Source organism: Zosterops lateralis (genome assembly GCF_965231275.1).
Source record: "Zosterops lateralis genome assembly, chromosome: 2".
In the NCBI taxonomy this organism is placed as follows: Eukaryota; Metazoa; Chordata; class Aves; order Passeriformes; family Zosteropidae; genus Zosterops; species Zosterops lateralis.
The window spans coordinates 66,680,274-66,699,680 of NC_139763.1; the positions used below are offsets into that span (position 1 = coordinate 66,680,274).

The 19,407-nt window shown below is 39.7% G+C and overlaps 3 protein-coding genes across 12 annotated transcripts in view; 2 read left to right on the forward strand and 1 right to left on the reverse strand.

Annotated features, from left to right (window-relative positions):
* Positions 1-5,809, forward strand: part of SUPT20H (SPT20 homolog, SAGA complex component) — a 26,880-nt gene extending 21,071 nt beyond the window's left edge. For 6 of the 9 annotated variants that reach the window (XM_083855334.1, XM_083855335.1, XM_083855336.1 and 3 more), the window contains exons 21-24: positions 104-159; positions 1,462-1,578; positions 3,683-3,788; positions 5,285-5,809. In XM_083855334.1, the coding sequence (XP_083711460.1) occupies positions 104-159; positions 1,462-1,578; positions 3,683-3,788; positions 5,285-5,385 (380 nt within the window). In that variant the 3' untranslated portion in view covers positions 5,386-5,809. The remainder of the gene's footprint in view (positions 1-103; positions 160-1,461; positions 1,579-3,682; positions 3,789-5,284) is intronic. The other 3 variants (XM_083855338.1, XM_083855342.1, XM_083855337.1) reach the window with 2 other exon arrangements.
* On the reverse strand, positions 5,738-13,882 carry EXOSC8 (exosome component 8). The gene is made up of 11 exons (XM_083855348.1): positions 13,836-13,882; positions 12,594-12,630; positions 11,506-11,569; positions 10,899-10,972; positions 10,287-10,332; positions 9,176-9,281; positions 9,045-9,090; positions 8,683-8,779; positions 7,570-7,690; positions 6,355-6,461; positions 5,738-5,950 (listed from the first exon to the last, which is right to left on the reverse strand). The coding sequence occupies exons 1-11, from the start codon at positions 13,850-13,852 to the stop codon at positions 5,835-5,837; spliced, it is 831 nt and encodes a 276-aa protein (XP_083711474.1). The 5' UTR covers positions 13,853-13,882; the 3' UTR covers positions 5,738-5,834.
* Positions 13,436-19,407, forward strand: part of ALG5 (ALG5 dolichyl-phosphate beta-glucosyltransferase) — a 20,364-nt gene continuing 14,392 nt past the window's right edge. Inside the window, exons 1-6 of one of the 2 annotated variants that reach the window (XM_083855347.1) lie at positions 13,436-13,583; positions 15,137-15,278; positions 16,110-16,156; positions 16,823-16,891; positions 18,120-18,212; positions 19,179-19,292. In XM_083855347.1, coding sequence (XP_083711473.1) covers positions 15,170-15,278; positions 16,110-16,156; positions 16,823-16,891; positions 18,120-18,212; positions 19,179-19,292 — 432 coding nt within the window. In that variant the 5' untranslated portion in view covers positions 13,436-13,583; positions 15,137-15,169. Of the gene's footprint in view, positions 13,584-14,058; positions 14,167-15,136; positions 15,279-16,109; positions 16,157-16,822; positions 16,892-18,119; positions 18,213-19,178; positions 19,293-19,407 lie in introns of those variants that run through there. The other variant, XM_083855346.1, reaches the window with a different exon arrangement.

Genomic DNA, 19,407 nt, shown 5'->3' on the forward strand with positions numbered 1-19,407 from the left:
CTTCCAGATGTTTAGAAATAGTGCCAGTGGAAAGGTGTACTGCAAAACACAAATACAATCGAGTAAAGACTCACTACTAATAAAAAGATGTTTTCTTTAACAGGCAGCCCATTTGGTTTGAAAAACACATCAAATCTTCGGCCCTTAAATCTTCTACAGGTAATTTATATACTTGGACACAATAATAATGATAATTTCATACCTTTCTGTAGAGACCTGCTTAGTGCTGCTTACTGCACTGCCCCACACACATCTTTGGAGCCAGTTGGTCAGATCATTTACTGCAAATCTTATTTCCTTACTTAAAAGGCTTAGAATAAAAGAAAAGACTACTTCCATAGAGGTACCAGGTGGAAGTTATATTTTTAGCTCAGAAAAAAGCAGATAGTTCTCAGTAACAATATAAAGATGCTGACATTTAAATTCAAAAGATTAACCCTAAAATACAGTCTTTCAGGATTTGCCTAAGGTTTCATTGCAGATCATTCTTTATACTAAAGTTATAATTATACAGTACAAAACAGTGTAGTAGAATCACTCTGAGGTTACACATAGGATGCCTAAAAGTCAAACTCAGCATGCACAGGTAGGTGCAGTAGTGGGTTTGAAGAGTTTTTGGTAATGGAAGTTAATAAGATAGGGAGTTTAGAAGGTCTGAAAATGCCTTCTTTGCACTAAGCTTACATACAAATACGAACATGAGCAGATCTTTATTATGTTAGAGATGCATTTAAAAGTGGAACTGGGATTGTTTGTGGAACTGGGTGGAGTTCCCAGACCTTCAAGTCAGCTGCCAGATGCAGGTGCAGAAGTGCAGTCTCAGTGTTCCATGTAGGTTGCACCACATTTCAAAAAATTACTACCAGCTTTGCTACTTCCTTTTCCCAGTCCTGTACACCCCAGAAACATGGAAAAGGACAGGCACAGGAGGTAGTTATGCTAGAGTAGAGCTCTTCTATAGAAGTAAATGCTTACATTTTGAGTGATTCCAGGTTGAAGGACATCCTTTTAAGTAAGCTCTGCCACTCATATAAACCAAGAACAATTCAGTGAAATTCAATTAAATAAGTGCAATTAAAGCTGGGGTAAGGGAGAGGAATCAAGGCCATTTCACTATCTATTAAAATTCAGTGGAATATTCTGAAAGTGGAAATTATATACAGTGCTGTTGAAGACTGGCATTTATCTTTCCAGTATCAGTATGGTATCTGCCATTTTAATTAAAATATTTAAAATGTATTTTCCTATGGAAATATTTTTCTATAAGTTCACGCAAGCTTGTTTTCAGAACATGAGTCTTTTTCACAAACAGCAACAATTGTAAACTAATTGATTTTAAAGGCATTACAAAACAATAATCAAGCCTCTAGGAAGTACACTGCTATCAATACTATGTTCATCCTAGAACAGTAGGAAACTCATCAGTTTGATTGAATTATGCCTTTTGTTTTTAATCTTCAGCAGCTTCCAGGTGGTTCATTTATTTTTAACCCACTCCAGCAGCAGCTGTTACAGTTTTCTCCACAGCAACAATCTCAGCAGCCTACAACCTGTAGTCCTCAGCAACAGGGAGAACAGGTGTGTGCTAACAGCCCTCAGTCTGGGGTGCAGAGATGAAACAGTTTCTCCGCTTCTCCCCATCTCCACAAGTAAATGAGCCATTACCCAATAGATATGAAGCAGAGGGGGAGGAAAGTCTTCCTCCTAAACTTTCTCAAGCAGCAAAGACTGCAGTGGCTCTGTTATGGCTGGAGCTGGGTTATACTTCTTTAGTTATATCCTGTATAGAAAAGCTGTAACGAAACAACTGGCTGAGCACTGTCTAACTGTCATGAAGAGAGCCAGCCCCACTGTATGGGTGGTGTAAAATCAGCTTAGTGCTATGCTCATCATAACTAACAGATGCATCAGATCATCAGAGAAAAAAATGCAGTCAGAATTATTACAGAATAGCCAAAACTTGTTACTGACACTGCTGTGAGTTGGCTTACAACCCTCACTGCTGTAGTTCATCAGAATTTTCTTTGCACCAAAAGAAAAATCGGTTGTCTTTAAAGTTGTAATCTTAAGACACTTGCTCTACTGCTGCCTGTAATTAGTGTTAAAGGCATTAATCACTGAGGAAGTCTAACATCTTGACAGAGACTGATCCATCCTCAAACTGACAAATTTTCAGTGGTCAGTTGCACCTTAAAAATCCTAAGGTGCAGGTACCAGGTTAGTACTTAAAAACCCTAACTGACATTGATGCAGCAGTTTGAGAAAACTAGGTGTTCTGCTTTTGTGTTCATCTTCCCAGACATACAAGTTTTCTGCTTACCAAATACTCAATACTCAAGTTTGTCATAATTACACTTGTGATACTGTAGACTGTTCATAAATAAGATACCTCTTCTAAATTTTTCATGGTATATAGCTGTGTGTGCCACAGGCCTTGTTCTGGATTGTGGGACAGTTTAATGGGAAACTTTCCAATTTGTTCACAGTATCCAAATTTCTGAATGTCAGTTAGTAATTGAATTATTTTTTTCAAAAAAATCACGTGAGCTTATACTGTTGGGTTTTATTTTCTAGATATTGAACATCAAGGGCATTTACAAAAAGGCTGATGTAAGCATAGTCCTTCTTGTGGCAGAAAGTTCTTCTGGAGAAAATAAATGTCTGCACTGGTTAAATTGCCCTGAGGAACTTCTCTCATACCTTGTATTATAGAGGAGGGGGTCGTTGGCTAAAATGAGCTATTATGAACACTAGATTCCTTAGCTTCCATAAGGACAGGAGTGTATGTGCTCACAGTGCTTAGTGAAAAAACTTAGGCCCAAAACCAACAATTTCCTGTGCTACCAACATAAATACGCATTCTCTCTCGTACTTAGGGATTTTCCCCACATGGTGGTTTTATGATGATGTCTCAATGTACAATCTTTTGGTCTGGTTTTCCTAGCTCTTAGTGGCATTATAATGTAATGCTGAAGAAGCATTGCAACCCCTGGACTGCACCAGCTTTTTTCTGACCGATAAGCCATGCATGCAGTTTTCTTGAATTGTGCATATAATGCTTTATTTCCCTGTGTCATAAATCAATGTTTAGTTTAAGTTCTAGAATATGTCATAATTCAGCACCTTTTGACTTCAGGAGACACTAGGTCAGACTCCACTAATTCTTTTAAAGTGATTACTGTGAAAACTACTCTGTTCTGAAAATGTAGTTTTAAAAGTGGGGTCTGTATTTTTATGAAATTAAGGAGTGTGTGGCACAATTTGAACAGGAAATCTTAAGTGTCAGGCTGTGCACACTTTGCTTGAATAGGACCTTTGCACATGGATATGTCAGGGTCCCCTGAAGACTTTGGGGCTGGGAGTGGGACAGGAAATCACCATAAAATTACAACATAAAGTGTAGTCTCTGCTACACTGCAGAGGAATTGACAACTGTATGGGACTTCTCCTGGATAACAGCAGCAATACCATTTCTGCCAAAACAAAGCTGTTCTGGGGTATTCAATATCTGTTTGTTCTACTGTTAATGACTATGGTATTGCCTGTATCTACACACACTGGATGACGTAGCATTAAATGTTTTTAAATGGTACTTCAGAAATCTGCCTTCACACTGGCTTTATTTGCTGATTCGTTGATACGAAAGTTTGGTAATAAGGATCAAGCTTTTCATTTTTGCTAGGGGTCTGACCAAGGTCCATCCAATCAAGATCAGGCATTATCTGCCCAACAAGCTGCTGTAATTAACCTGACTGGAGTAGGGAATTTTATGCAACCTCAAGCCACAGGTATGTGCTTGCTGAGCCTCCTTCTGTAGCTAAGTGCTTATGTTGATAAATTCACACTGCAATGAAGTTTGGTCTTAAGGAAGTCTTACATTAGACCAGAATGATTTGCTGTTTATTATCAGGACATGAATTCTGTGAAAATACTCGACCTCTGAAGCATGCACTTCTCTGCTTTGTTTGGCAGTTAAGTGCCATCAATTGCTAGTATCACATGAAAACAAGTTACATTTAAGACAAAATGAAAATGCAGGGAACTTCATGCCAGACTTCATTAAGGAATGTTTCTTTAACTGTGTGCTTAACATCTGGTGTGAGAAACCTTTGTGTCTCCACAAGCACTTCATAATCTAATTATGTTCTAACTAACAGAGTATGTATATCATGTATACTTTATTCTGCACTGTTCCCAATTTGACTCTGAAACTAATTCTATTGATCCCCCTTTCCTGTTACACTGTATTCCTATGTCATCCTCCCCTGACCAACTCAACCTGACCTTTGACCTGCCTGCTTTCCCCTTCTCCTTTCTCAGTGTTGTCTCAGCTTGGCTCTGCTGTGAACAGACCTGGGCAAAGCCTTCCTCAGCAGAGACTCCAGCTCTCTTCTGCCTTGCAACAGCAACAACAGCAAGCCTTGCAGCAGCAGCAGCAACAGATACAAGTAATCCAGCAACTTCACTCTGACTGTGTTTTAAAAAAAAATTAAATTAAAAATACAATTCTTGGCTCCAAAATCAAAAATATTGCCCTTTTGGGCTCTCTTTTTAACTAATGCAGTTATGGTCTTGCAAATTGAAGAAAAAAAAAAAACCTAAAAAACAAAAACCAACATGTTTTGGGCAAACTATCATGCAAGACCTGAAATCTGTGGTTCTCTCAGCTTGGAGCACTGAATTTATTTTTATTCGTTTAAGCCCTCCACCTTCCTGATTTGCAAACATTCAAGGGGTGCTTGTGGCACATATCTAAATACTGTACCAGGTGCCAATAGATTTCAGAATGGCATGGATGTAAGCACCTGGAAGTTCAAATGTAGCACTGCTACAGTCAGTATGTGGAAGCAAGAGCTCTGCAAAGCATTTCTTTACCATTCAGCTGCTTCATGAAAATACTTTAGCACTTTTTTAGCACACAGTCTTCTCTTTGTCATACAGAAAATTCATACAATGCATACACCGAGAAGGTATCACATTAAAAAGGTACTGTGTAACCCAAACACTCAGTGAAGTTGCTGAGTTACTGCAGTTCTGCAATGAAGAGAAAGGGCAAAGAAACAAAGCTGTGCAAATTCACATGTAAAATGTTAACTTGTGCCCTCAGCAGGCTTCTGTGCCACTGGTGCTGCTTGACTGTACCTATTGCCCCAGTACATGGTGTGTTCCTTTTGTCAACCTGGTGCTTCCTCATTTTTTCTTTCTCTCCCCCCTTCATTCTTCCTGATGTGAAAGCTTTATAGTCAACACTGACAAGCTTTTTCTCCCTTCTCCTCCATGGCAGCAGTTACGATTCTTGCAGCATCAAATGGCTATGGCAGCGGCAGCAGCACAAGCAGCTCACCTGCATCATCAACAGCATTCAGGCAGCCACTCAAAAAGTAAAAGGAAAAGAGGCACACCAGCCCCTCCAAAATCATGAGACTTGCCTCCCTCCCAAAAAAATTGAAGGGGAACTTTTTTTTCAGATTATTAAGGAAAAGGCTTAAAATTAAATTAGTGTTTTATATTACTGGTGGGAAAATGAACTTTTGACATTACACTAAAAGAAATGAACTGATTTTGGAAGCCAACCTTACAGAACTTAGAAACGGCATCTATAATGCGACTAGGATCTGGTTTCCCAAGTCACTTAATTTTTTAACAGAATGTTTTATCTTGTATTTTTTACCACTCAACAACATTGTACATAGAATAAGGGTGAAAAGCATTTTAGAAAAAATGAACTTTGTAAATGTAGTATTGGTATTTGTTTATTTAGTATAAAAGGTTTGTGAACACTGTAACAAATACAATTTTTACAAATCCATTTTTGAAAAGAGCTCTCTTTTTGTTCACTTGGGGGTTATACTTTTTATTACTTTGTCTATCAGCTTCTTTACTTCTTTGTGTCTTGTAATTGCTCTGGTGATACAGTCTTGAAGCTTGGCTCCTGTAAGAGGACTTCCACCTAAACATTGAAGGGAACAATTTGATTTTCCGCTTGTACTCCAGTTATGTGTATCTAACTGTGATTTCCAAGTGCAAGTATTAATACTGCAATTGTCATTACCAGCACCTTTCACCTGGGAACCATACAGCCTTCCCAGCCCTAGCTTCAGGCAAAGATAATGGAAACAAATGAGCTGTAACAGCAGACGGGTGCAGAATTTGTCCTCTGCTGTGACTGCTTTTTGAACTTTAGTCATGGCACCATCTTAAAACTCCTTTCAAGAGCAGGTAATTTAATGACTAATCAAGAAGACACTGTTATCATAAAGCACCCGCATCTCACAAAGAAAAGCAGGTACATAATCTTTTCTTGAGCTAACATCATCATCTCCATAGGTTTCTTTGTAGTAAATTTACAAGTACCTGGTTTATGGACGGAGCAGAGTCTGCCTTCTTCATCAGTTACGATGGTTACTGTTCCAGTTGCTAAATCTTCTTCTTCAGCAGTTGGATCAACAATGAGTAACGTGCTTGTGAAAGAAAAGTATACAGATTTATTGGTATACATTGCATCATTAATGTTATTGCAAAATACAATTTTTACTGTAGTCTTTCAAAATACATGTGGATGGATTTAGTGCTCAAGCTTACCTGTTTTCCTACCAAAATGCACCAATTAAAAAAAAAGAAAAAAGCCAAAGAATGTGGGAGATTCCACATAATCATGCATTTATGACTGGAAAATAGGCATATAAATTTCATAAATCTGTGACAGCGATGTGTTGCAGGAAAGTGCCACTAAATTGCCATTTGCAGTATGTAATATGAAATATTGCAGTAATTATTTTGTAGTTTCACCTAATACACATTAATGTGCCATAACCCCCCAACATCTCCAAATAGACCCAACCAGCACAGTGAGCACGATCCTGTCACTTTCTACTTTGCAAATGGATGCCACCAGAAATTACTTCGATTTCATATACATTGCAGCAGAACAAATTCTTAACATTCTTGAGCTAATGAAGAGCCAGTAAAGAATTTCAGATGAGGAGTCATCAGATGTGATTACTTTGAATTCTCATAATCAGATTCTTTTCCTAGATGAACAATGGCTTTAAGCATGCTGGTTACACTTCATCTTGAGTAATTATGTTTTCAGTAATCCAGGGTTTCCATTGTTCTAACCAGACTGTTACTTCTTACTTCCTTTGTTGACTACATCCTTGGAATGCACTGTTCAAAAACTACCATCTTTTCTATCAGTTACTTACACAGGCTTCTAAAACATTAATTGCACTGGTAATGTTTTCATCTTAAAGATACCAAAAGCCCTAAAACAGTACCCATCTCTGTATTTTGAAGCTTTATCTTTTAGGTTGGGAACCACTTCTGCTTTAAGCCACAGGAAGAAGCCGTGGGGTGCAGACTGCACTTTGTTCTTTGCACTCATTACATCACAGAACTAGAGGCCCCTTCAATGAGAGAGGCTGTGGATTTAAGATGGGTGGAGAAGCAGTGCCTGAGGCTTCACACTGGTCACTGGCAGAAGTGCAGAAACATCACTGGTGGCATCCTCTTTCATTTGTTTTACAGACACTGTTGTTTCCATAAAGTACAAAACAGTTTGGAACTTACTCATCAAATATCGCAAATGATGTGGCAACTGGATGCTTTCTGATAGTCAAAGGATTCTTCTGTTTTAAGTTGACTTCTGATGAACCCGTTTCTTCATTTATCGTAACCAATGGCAATTGCACTGAAGAGATGAAAAAATGACAATAGTCTAATATTAAACATTGCTGGTTTTAGCAGGCCTAGAGATGTTGACAACTACTGAAATATTTAAGGCTCTTCTTTTAACCCATTGAAAATCAATCAGAGTTTTGCCTACATCAATGATACTCTCTACAAAAAAAATTCTTGAATTCAAGGAAAGTATTTGATTTTTGTACTCAAGGTAACAGAAGCTTTTCTCCTTACACAGAAATACTTTCTACTCCAAAACGCCACACAGTTAAAATACTTGAGTCATATTATTAAACCAAAAGTATTTTTCCCCAAGTCTACTGGACACATAAAAAGTAGGAATACAGTCTCATGTCATCAATTTTATATATCTGTAGAAACACTGCAACCTGACCTTCAGCTAACTCTTGCTGTGACAACCCATACATTGCTGGTGACAAGAAGAACAAGAGCCAAGTAGCTAGGGGAATTCCAAGGCTGAAAATTCACAGTTAGAAAGGGAGGCCTTGCCATAAGCTTCCCTTTAAACTGCTGCCTTCATGCGTTTATAAGCCACACACCTGCAAACAGTAAATCCACACATTTTTTTACAAACTGATGCATTAAGCTAGGAAAGCTTTCTGTTGTGACAAAGTACTCGTGTAAGTAAAGCCTCTGGCAGCTCATCCTGCCTGCACAAAGTACATTATCAAATAATACCCTGATGCAGATGTTAAACTCGTTCATGGCCACTGCTGAAAAACTCAGGTATCTGACACCAAAGAACATGTGGCAGAACAGCCATTAGTCTTTTATGAAAGCAATAACAAGCACACAAAAGATCCTGTCTTTGTACTGTGTTACACACCTATGGCATCCCACCATCATTTCCACCTTGTATTTGCATTCAAGTGACAGGAGAAAAACAGTCCCATGAACCAGTAACCTATTATCAGGGTTCAAAACTAATGCATTTCTCCAAGCAACACTACTCAGAATGTCTCTTGTTCTAAGGAGACTTACCATTTTTTAATGCTGCCAACAAAGCAAAGACACTGGCATCCAGAAGGTTTCCATCATAGTCCAGACATATGATATCACAGTATAACACCCAAGCAAGCTATCAAAAAAGGTTTGCATATGTGAAATAGTACATCAGCTAAGCAAACAGTGCAATATATAAGAAAATTCTGCCCACACTAAATACAGATAGTTATTTATATAATTTGATTTTTGCACTTAGGATGTAAACTAAGCTATGAAGACTGAAAAGCAAAAACAACATTAAAACCCCTTTTAACCTCAAATACCTTCTGTATTTGTACTTGTGTACAGGTACTGTGACTTTGTTACTATCTCCCTCTTCATTCTGAGATACAACTTACCTTGCCATTGGCAATACACAGATCTTCTTTCACTATCATCTGTGAACTAAAATAAAATGAGAGTAAGCAAGGAAATAGAAAACTCTCTTGCAGAGCTGCTTGCATTTTAACAGCACTAAGATGGTTCTTACTTCTCAATCACATCTGCAATGAACTGGCTTGCTGCTTGAGCCTCTTCACCAGGTGGTCCAGAGCGAAACCTCTCTGCACAGAGCGATGGCAGCTCTACATTTGGAACTAGGTAGCAAGAATCATTAGTCATAAACCAAAGAAAGCAGGCAATGGGTAATCAAAAATAAAAAAATAAATAACAGATGCTCTTAATACTAATTTATGTACTTCAAATGAAAGGCAAGACCAAGAATTTTTCCATCGAGCCTTCCTGATTCTCCCCTCAAAAATAAAGTTATGCATGAGTTTGTATTAACGAACCTGTAGTACTCTCTGTACTCAGAAACTATATATTCCATGGAAAAGCACATACTCTTAGCTACCACTCTCTATTTATAATCCTTCTCTACCATGACCCACACAAATTCTTCTTTTAAGTGTTAAGCACCTTTCAGCAGATCAAGAAACAGCAGCATTTCCATCTCACTGCCTGACTTTACTGGTATGCTGTCTGCTTTTCATCAACCATTAAAACATGAGGCTTTAGACTTGAAGCAAAAACATGCATAAACACTCATGAAAAAAAACCTAAGCATAGTCAAGCTCACTGAGAACAACATACTTGGGAGATGCCTTAGAAAAAGGGGATTTTGTCTAAGCTCTCAGTTCTACAGAATTACTTTGTTTCCAAAGAAACTCCAAACAGGAGTGAGGAGGTACCACCAGGACTTACAGTTCTCTGAGAAATAAACAGTCTTTATTTCACTGTTTTTAAGAGTTACATTTTTTGCCTACTGAAACTTTGAAACAGAAGTTAACATGCCTTTGCACAGCCTTGCATGCCACTATCTTTTATAGATGACTTTCTCCCTCTTAATATACACACTGCTGCAGGTTTCCTTCCATGCCCAGCCTGGAATCAGCAATAAAAAGGTATCTGTATATGAAAAACTCAGAAGCAGAGCAAAGGGAATTCTATATGCCTAGATGTCAATTTTGAAATTAATTTGAAGGGACGTAATAAAATTTGATCCAAATTAATTCTTTTAAGAAATCTTCACACCACAATTTTCACAACCATTTATCTGAAGCAATACAAAACCTGAGTGAGATCCATACTGAAACACTTACCAATATATCCCTTATTAGCAGAATCCACTGCAGGTGCAGCAAGTTCCTGGAGAAATAGAAAAGAGAAAAATGAAGACCAGAATTTTATACAAAATGTTTTCCAGCTGTTCTATATACAAATGGTTGTTTTCTTCCCAGTTATCATTACAACGAGATTTACAAAAGCCATTTTTAATAAGTCCTTGTCTGTAAATTTCCTATGGGAGAACTCAGTGCAGGGATGAGCAGTCATTTGTAGGTCATGACAGGGCAGCAGGAGAGCTGAGGCTACAAGGCATTCAATAGTCCAGCCAACTCATTCCCAGTGCACTTACTGATCTATGTTCAGGAACTTTTCAATTATAGAGCTTTTATCTAGAAATAACAGGGACTTTAGTTTTGTACACATCTTTCCTCATACACGATGGGCATCACAAAAATACATATTCTCAGACTACTCAGGTAGGATTATACAATTACATAATATATTGACTTTCAGGTCTGGAAGCAACTCAGGTGAAAGACTGCAATTACATCTGACTGGCTCATTATTTTAACTCCAAGGGCGATTAATTCTAAACACAAATGCACAAACTCAGCTAACAGATAAATAAAGATAAAAACCAACCATACCGCTTTTACTCCACAAATCACTGTGGTATTTCCTAACTTCACCAGGGCAGAACCATCTGCAGTTGTAATTGAACCTGAAGAGAAAAGGTACTGTTCAATAAAATCTATTTTCCCTTCAAAGGGCATTAAATAACATCCAACCTTCACTAAGTGTTTACTTTCCATCATTTTATGCTAAACACAGGCTAAGCAAAGTCTCAAATTCAGAGTGAGACAGAATCTCTGTATTGAACAGTCAATCACACGGAATGGTTGAGGTTCTCCAGCCTGCTGAGGCCCCTCTGGATTGCAGCACAACCCTCTGGCATATCAACCACTCCCAGTTCAGTGTCATCTGCAAACTCGTGAGGGCTGAACTTACAGGAGCAGAACTGACCAATTACACTGTGCACATTAGCCCAGGAACACAACTGAAAACAATGCTCAAGGATATTATTGTACCACATGTTCTCTTTCATGCTTTTGAAACTGTGAAGAAAAATTCCTCCTCTTCCCGGTTTCCAAATGCAAGAACCAAGAAAAACAATTATCAAGTCATTAAGGTCACCACCATAACCTGATATTCATAAAACCTCCCTCATTATTATTATTCCACATAATCACTTGCCTATGTTGACAGTAGTTGTCCGAAATTCACCTAGCTCTCTTCCATCAGGCCGACAGTTCTCTTTCTAAAGAAAAAATTACAGACTTCAAATTAGAAAACATATTTTATCAAATAAAACAATATTTTTGCTACAGAAATTCATAAAAAAATACTCTCTTCTCAAAAATGCTAGGGAAAACTCAGTCACGCTCTAGCTGGCTTTTCATCAACTGATGCATAGCTTGTAAGCCTGCAAAAGAAAACCCCTGCTTTTTAAAATTCATTTGTATTTATTTAGACAATATAACAATAGACTGATTGTCTCAAGGGTAGGTACTAAAGGAGGCTAGATTCAGAATGTCATCCAAAAATGAACACGTACTGGTAACTTAAAATGAGAGTTTCTACCTATCTGCACTGTTTAGTGGAGCTCTTAGAATTAGAGTGAACTACAGAAGACAAAATAAAAACCCTGCACCCAAAGAAAACTCAGCATTCAAATACCATCAGTCAGAAGCTGTACAACACATAACCCTTATGTTAGAAACTGAAACAATATTCCATCATTTAAATCTGAATGGTTACTCACCACAGTTTCAAGCTTTTCCAAAGCAAACACTTTTGGTTCAATTATGAGAACCAAAACTGCAATAATACTGGACCCATTTCTAAGTCAATACAACTTAAGTAATAGATGAACTAATTTAAGGTAACAAAAATCAGTGTTTTTCCTCCACAGTTACAGTGTGCATGGTTAGCAGCAATAGTCTCTATTACTAATTTTGTAGCATCTAAAGCCTGATTTGACATAATTTTGTTCTAGACAAAAACCTGCATCATCATCTTGGTCAAATTTAACCTGAACTCCTTTCAAGACCAACAGAAGCATTTACCCATCAAGATAAACAGCATCAACTACACAGATGGAAAGAAAAACATGTTCTGAAAAGCACATTTTTTTTTGCCTGCTCAGACTGTTTTTTGGGGCTTTTTTTTCAGTTTCCATTTCCATAGTTTCAGATTTCCATGCAGACAAGCTAGAAGAGCAGAAGCAAGAAAGAAAAAATTCACTACAAGGAATTGATACAGGCATCTCATGTTTCACTCACCAAAAACCTCCTGTAATATTCCAATGGTTCCACAGTTCTAGAAAGAAAAAAAAAGAGAAAGGTCAAATGCAAGTTCCTGACTAGGCAAGACACAAGAAAAGAAAAGCACAAACCCACAATAAATAATCTGAGAATCAAGATGCTGGACAAAGCTCCTTAGCAATACAATTACAGAGCAATGAGGAAAATCCAAACTAATTTTAAAAAAAAGATGTTTGATGTTTTCCTAAATTCAGTTCCAAAATGCTTCTTCCATACAAGGAACCTGCCTGCACATACACTCAACAAAAACTGCTAGCTTTCACTTCAATAATCCTATTAGCTTTAAATCAAAAGAAGTGTAGAACTGCATCCATATGTAGAAAATCATATAAAATTTTTAAATTATTCAGTTTTTCTTAGAGTCTTTGAGAAAATATAATTTAAAAATATGCTTCATGCAGTGCTTCAGATGAGAAATAATTAATGCTTATTATTAATCATACATTAGGAACAGTATTTGTGTATTAGTACTTTAAGCAGGTATCATTAAGATTAAAAAAAAAGCTTTTATAAAAAGTGTTGCCAACATTTAAACAAAGCATTCAGTTTTGTTAAAATAGTGCTTTTGGGGCAAGGGTAGAAAAGAGATAAATGGAATAAGCAAGTTTTCCAAATGCAAACTAACATACAGAGGCATCACCAACATCATGACCAGCCACTGAATTCCCTACAGCTTTAACTTCCTTATCCTTCTCTCAGCTGTGTAAGGGGAGGTTTAGATTGGAGAGCAGGGAAAGGTTTGTCGCCTAAGGGGGGGTGACTGGGCACTGGAACTGGAACCTCCCCAGGGCAGAGGTCACAGCACGAAAACTTCTGGAGTGCAACAAGAGCTTGGACAGCGCTCTCAGCCACATGGTGCGACTCCTGGGGTGTCCTGCACAGGGCCAGGAGCTGAGCTCGGTGATCCCTAAGCATCCAGCCCGGAATACCCTGCGGATCTGACACCAGGTAGCTCCGGGCCTCACTGCGCTCCGCTTTCTGCCGAGCCTTTTCCCGGCTGGCCAAACCCCGCTCGCTCAGCCTTTCCCGCACACGTCGGGGCTCCGCAGCCCCCGCAGCACCGACCCCATCCCGCCCGGACGCGCAGAGCCCGCTCCCCGCGGCGGTGACCGGATAAAGCCCTCAAGGGACCCGCAGCGCGGCTCCGGCGGGAGCGCGGACAGGGCCGGCGGGACTGCGGCCGCCGGGCCCGGCACTTACTTGAACGCCGCCGCCATGGCGGTGCCGTGTCCGCCCCGGATGTGGCGCCCCCTGGCGGCCCGCCCTCCCGGCAGCCTCCGCGGGCGGACAGGCGGCAGCGGCGGCAATGGGGGCGGCTGCGCTGCCGGGCCCTGACCGCCGGGGGGCGCCCGCGGCTCCCAGCGGCACCCGGCGGGCGGCGCGGCCGCTTCCGCGTGGCTGTGGCGGCGCTGCGGCCCCGCGGCTGCCGCGGGCGATGGCGCTGCCGCCGCTCCCGTCCCTGCCCCTGCCCCTGTCCCTGCCCGCGGCCGCGCTGGCGCTGGCGGCCCTCGCCGCCTTCCTCCTCGTCCTGGTGAGAGCCGCGCACGGCGGGCGCGGGGGGCTCCGCGGCGGGGGCGGTGCGGGCGGCCTCTCTGTTCCCGCCCCCCGGCGCGGGGCAGGGGCGCTGCCCGGGGTCCCGGCCCTGCCCGGGGGTCCCGCGGTGTCCCCGCAGGCGGCGGGGCCGGCCCGGGCTGGGCCGCGCTTGTGCGGGAGGGTGTGCGGGGAAGGGGTTTGGGCGAGGCGTGGGGTGCCGTGCCTGCCTCAGGGGACCCAGAGGGAGCATTTCAGCCTTACAGCACCTGTTGGGAAATGCCCTGGTGATGCCTTCGCGTTAACCATTCGGGAAGTTGCTGTGTTTCTGCGTATCCGAAATTACCCTGCAAGATTAAGAAGTTTGACCCCCTGGAAAGCAAAATTCTGCTGCCTGGCCACAGTGCCACGTATGCATCCTGTCCCTGCAGGTGTTTGAGGAAAGGCTGGACGTGGCACTCAGTGCAGGGGCCCAGCTGGAGCAGGGGTGTTGGGGCATCTCTGGTCTCAGAGGTCTCCTTCAACCTCAGCGATTCTGTGTGTGCTGTCACCAAGTAAAAGTGCTCCAGACCCAAGTTCTGTCGGTTTTTTTAGCCGTGCATAAAGCAATCAGAGCCTCAGTGTTGCAAGCGCAGACGGCTGGCTCATCATGAGCCTTGTTGTTGGTTTCAGTGGCTTGGTGAGGGATCAGAGGTGGCACCTGCTTGTGTGCTCAGGGTCACTTGGGGAAGGGGCTTGGACCACAGCTTTGGAGGCACCTCCTTTGCAGTTAAACACAGCAACCAGCCAATGATGCCCACAATGTTCAGAGTGGAAATAGCCAAATGGCCTGAGAGGGTTTTGTGACATTCCACAACAGTGACCCACCTCATTACTGGAATATACCTGGTTGCCCCTGGTGGCACATTTAACAGCTAGGTAAACTTCTAATGGAATGCTTGACAACTTTTTTCGTTTCTTTTTCATCGCAGGTTTGTGCAATCGCTCATATAACTGCCAAAACAATGCCACACGAAGATGCTGAGTGCAAGAAAGGATCTGAGCCAAATATCCATGATCCTCCTACAAGAGAGCTCTCTGTCGTTGTGCCTTCATACAATGAGGAAAACCGGTGTAAGATTTTTCTTGTTTTGAGGAAAAGAAGAAAATCTATCTGTTATTACTGTAATAAGGCAGAGGTCAGTTGGGTTAGCAGTAGGTTCTGGCGGGCCAAATTATGTATCAGATTTTGGACACAGTTTCTAGAAAACAGTCCAAGTACATTGAATTTCAAAATTAAGGCATTGTGTAACTTGATTTCTACTGCTAAAAAAAGCATGGGGCACTTGTAAGAGTCCTCTTAATTTTAATGAACCCTAGAAGAATGGCTGCTCATTACCCCTGCACATGCTGCAAGGCAAGAAGTAGTAAAATACTTTTTAAATTGATCCGAGAGCTTCCCACTCTTTAAACAACAACAGCAGCTTCAGACAAGCAGGAAGAGGGATGATCTCATGGGTTGGTGTTTGATTTGGCCATGTATAGGAGTACCTGATACTGAGTGAAGGCTTTTAGATGTGCTAGAAATAATCAAGCTCTAAAGCTGATGTGGCAGTACACAAGCTGACAGCTTGCTTAAATAGGTGAAGTCAATGCTGGTTTACAGGATCAGTCATAAAGAATGATTTTTTTTTTCCTTTAATGTTGTGTAGAGAATTACATTCTTCAAAATGAAAAGTTGGTTTGTCAGAAAAAATGGTTTTGTCCTGTCTTTTTGTGTGTGGTTTTCTTCTGCATTCAAAAAGAATAGCACTTAGACTTGCAGCTGCTAAGCTTATTTACTGAAGGTAGTGTGCTATGAGAGTTGATTTGCTCAGCCTTACTTTGTGGCTGTTTTCAGCTTGCTTGTGCAGGTTCTTTTTGTGTTATAATCTACTGACCTGATCTCCTCCACCTTTTCTCTAGTACCACTTATGATGGATGAAGCTTTGGATTATCTAGAAAAAAGACAGGTATTTTCTTTTTGCATTCAAAATTCATTATTTTTCTGTGTATTATGTATAGCAAGTCAGTGATCTGTCACTTTGTTATGTGGGTGTACATTAAAACAGTAATACTTCTCCACTTAGAAATAATGCTTTGGTCTCTTATCAGTTATTTTTAGATTGAGTGCCAAAAAGGATTTTTAAATAAGTAAAAATTTAATATGCTACTATAGAATGAAAAAATCTTCACATGCATGAAATCTGTCCAAGACACAACTAAGGATTAACCACGCATTTAACTTTCTAAACTAAGTTCTGGTTTGTTGCAACAAGTTTCATAAGCATCTGTTCTTCATTAGGATTTGTTCTCTGGCTAAAAAGCTCATTGTGAAAGTTTGTGGATTTTGTTTTGTTTGGGTTTTCTTAAAAGTGGTGTTTTTCTAAGCTCCCATCTTCTACAACTAAATTGGTTTTTCAGTTCTAGATGGTAGCGTGACAAGCAGTGTAACAATACCTGCATCAAATATGGCAAAATTCTTTAATTATGCCATCTTAACAAATCCACTGTATCATATTAGTGTCTGTTGGTAACTCTGAATGACTGCTAGGGAGAAAAAAATAATAATGTTTGAAAGACCTACTGCCTACTTAAGAAATTGGATGAAATGCGTTATTTCTGCTTTTATTTTCTAGAAAAAAGATCCTTCATTCACTTATGAAGTGATAGTGGTTAATGATGGTAGTAAAGATCAAACTGCAAAGGTAAGAAAAAGAAATGTTTTCCCAAACAATCAGAGGCATGGAATTTTGTTTGGATTTTTGTATATTTGTGGAATAAAACAGCGGTTTATATTTATATTTTGGTACTTGAAGCAGTTGACAGTTGAAGTTGACATTTCTGAATTATTTCTGTCATTGTCCTGTATGCATCATGGATGGCATGTATGCACATGAATACACATGTAATTCTTTTGCAAATTCTAGGTTTTTTTGATTGGCAACTGTGACAGTCATTTTCCTGCAGCTGAGATTCTAAGAATTGTAATCCTAACTTCAAGAAATTTCGCATGAAATGCTCTACATGTGCATAGTGATGATGTGAATATGAATTTGAGGAAGCTAAAAAGTCTTTTAAAATATCTCATTCATACTGCGATTGACAGAACAGCTGACACAGTTCTTTCCCACACCCTTTGTGGGATTATTAATTTAAAAATCTGCATGCCAATAGTAGTATTTTCAAAATAGCTCTGTATTCTTCTGCTTCCACTTTGATGTATGTCACTGGCAACAAAGGCCAGCCACCCTGTGGGTTTTTATTTTTTCATACTGCTTGGAAGATGCTTGAGGTAGACACTAAAATGCATATTGCTTTAAGGATTGCTGGTATATATTTTTGACTGCTGTGCATTCTTTCCACCGTCTCTTTCAAGTGAGCATACAATAGCTACAGGCATCTGGACTTAAGAGGACTCAAGACAACCTTTAGAAAAACTTAGGAGAAAACTCAAGCTTTCTCTTCCCCACAAAATATTCAGATCTTTGCAGTGTGAATGGGGTTTTCGATCAATATCAATTTTTCTTCCAAACCACAAATAGCAGCAAGACAAGTGAGAAATAGCTGGCTGTCATAGAAAATTGTATTTATTTTATTAACTATTGGTGTTAATAGAAAAGGTCTGTAATAGTATGATAAAAATTAAATTAGGATTGAGTTTTTTGCAGGTGGGAGGATGGGAGTTGAAATTGCTTAGGGAAATATCCTGTTCTTATTGAACATGACTTACTTTCTTCAGTCTTCTTGTTTTGACTGTGAACTGTTTTTTATTTTCCCAAACAGACTCCAGCGAACACTGGCAATGTATTTGTGCCGTCTGAAGTGGTTATAGCTCTGTGCTATTAATTTATTTTCTTTTGAAGGGTGAGCAAATGTACACTTCTCCCTTGGTTCCTGGTTTTGTTTTATGCTGGTTTTTTGTGTATCTGTCAGGTTGCAAAGGAGTACTGCAAGAAATATGGAAGTGACAAAGTGCGAGTGATATCTTTGGAAAAAAATCGAGGGAAAGGGGGAGCAGTCAGGACGGTAATTAATACTTTCATCTCCTTCTCTGTTTGAACTACCTGTGCCCAAATATGCAGTAAATAGAGCATTTTGAATTCAATGCATTAATAAAATGATTATGGGAAAACTGAGTAGAGATTCTATAAATTAAAGCAAAAGTCTTTAAGATTTTAAAAAAAGTTTATTTTAGATCTTGGTGGCAGTGTTGTTTTTCCAGAAAGATAAATAACAGAGACCTTTTTTTTTAATATGAGAATTCAAAGTGGAAAAAAAGGCTTGAATTTCATATTCATGTTAGTTCTACTTAGAAATGGACTTGGATTTATAAAAGCCAAGCAAAAAACAAAACAAAAAATTCAAAAACTGCTACAGATTAAAGTTAAGCTTTTGTAGACAAAATAGAGCCAAATTGGCAAACTTTGCTCTCCAGGTCATGGCTGTGGTTTTTAACATGGCTGATAAACAAGAACTCATCCAGCAAAGTTTATGTTTACTGAAGCCCACTGCTATCACCCACACTGGATAGTCAAAGCAGCATAATTCATGCTTTCACATAAATATTATCATAAAATGAACATGTCCTAAAAATAAATAGCTGTTCCTTTCCATAGTTCACATGACAAAGAAGAGCCATCCAGTGCAGTAGCAACTGCTAATCACTGCTTCTTCTGCTCCCCTCTAGAGCTGACTGTAGCAATTTGTTGACTTTTAGATTTAGGTTTTCCTGAGAAGGATTGTTAGTCTTTCATGTTCACGCATTGTCTGTCACTGTGGACATTCAGTGTGTGAAGTTTCTAGATGCTATTACTGTATAAATAGGTAAATTATTGCTAGTAACAGAATATTGAGACTTACCCATTGTGTGGAATTTGTGAGATATCACTGTCTTGTTACTACATTAGGGTTTTGGAGTGTCTTGCACCTAGCTTATGACAAATAATTGATTTCAAAGGTATTGAATTTTTTAATTGACTATTTTGATTGCAGGGTGTCTTTAGTTCTCGGGGAAAAAAGATTCTTATGGCTGATGCAGATGGAGCTACAAAATTTGCAGATATTGAAAAAGTAGAAGAAGGTCTAAAGAATCTCCGGCCATGGCCTGTGAGTATAAATTTCATACTTTTAGTTCAATACACATGCATACTTTAATACACAAGATAGGCCTCTAACTTGTAGTTGTCTTCAAATTTTTCGAGATCCAGTTGAAGATGTTAGG

Coding starts and splice junctions, on each gene's coding strand:
- EXOSC8 (XM_083855348.1), bottom strand. Junction 9,282..10,286: donor TGCTAATAAGGGATATATTG/GTAAGTGTTTCA, acceptor CTTGCTACCTAG/TTCCAAATGTAGAGCTGCCA. Junction 7,691..8,682: donor GTTGGCAGCATTAAAAAATG/GTAAGTCTCCTT, acceptor TCATCTCTTCAG/TGCAATTGCCATTGGTTACG.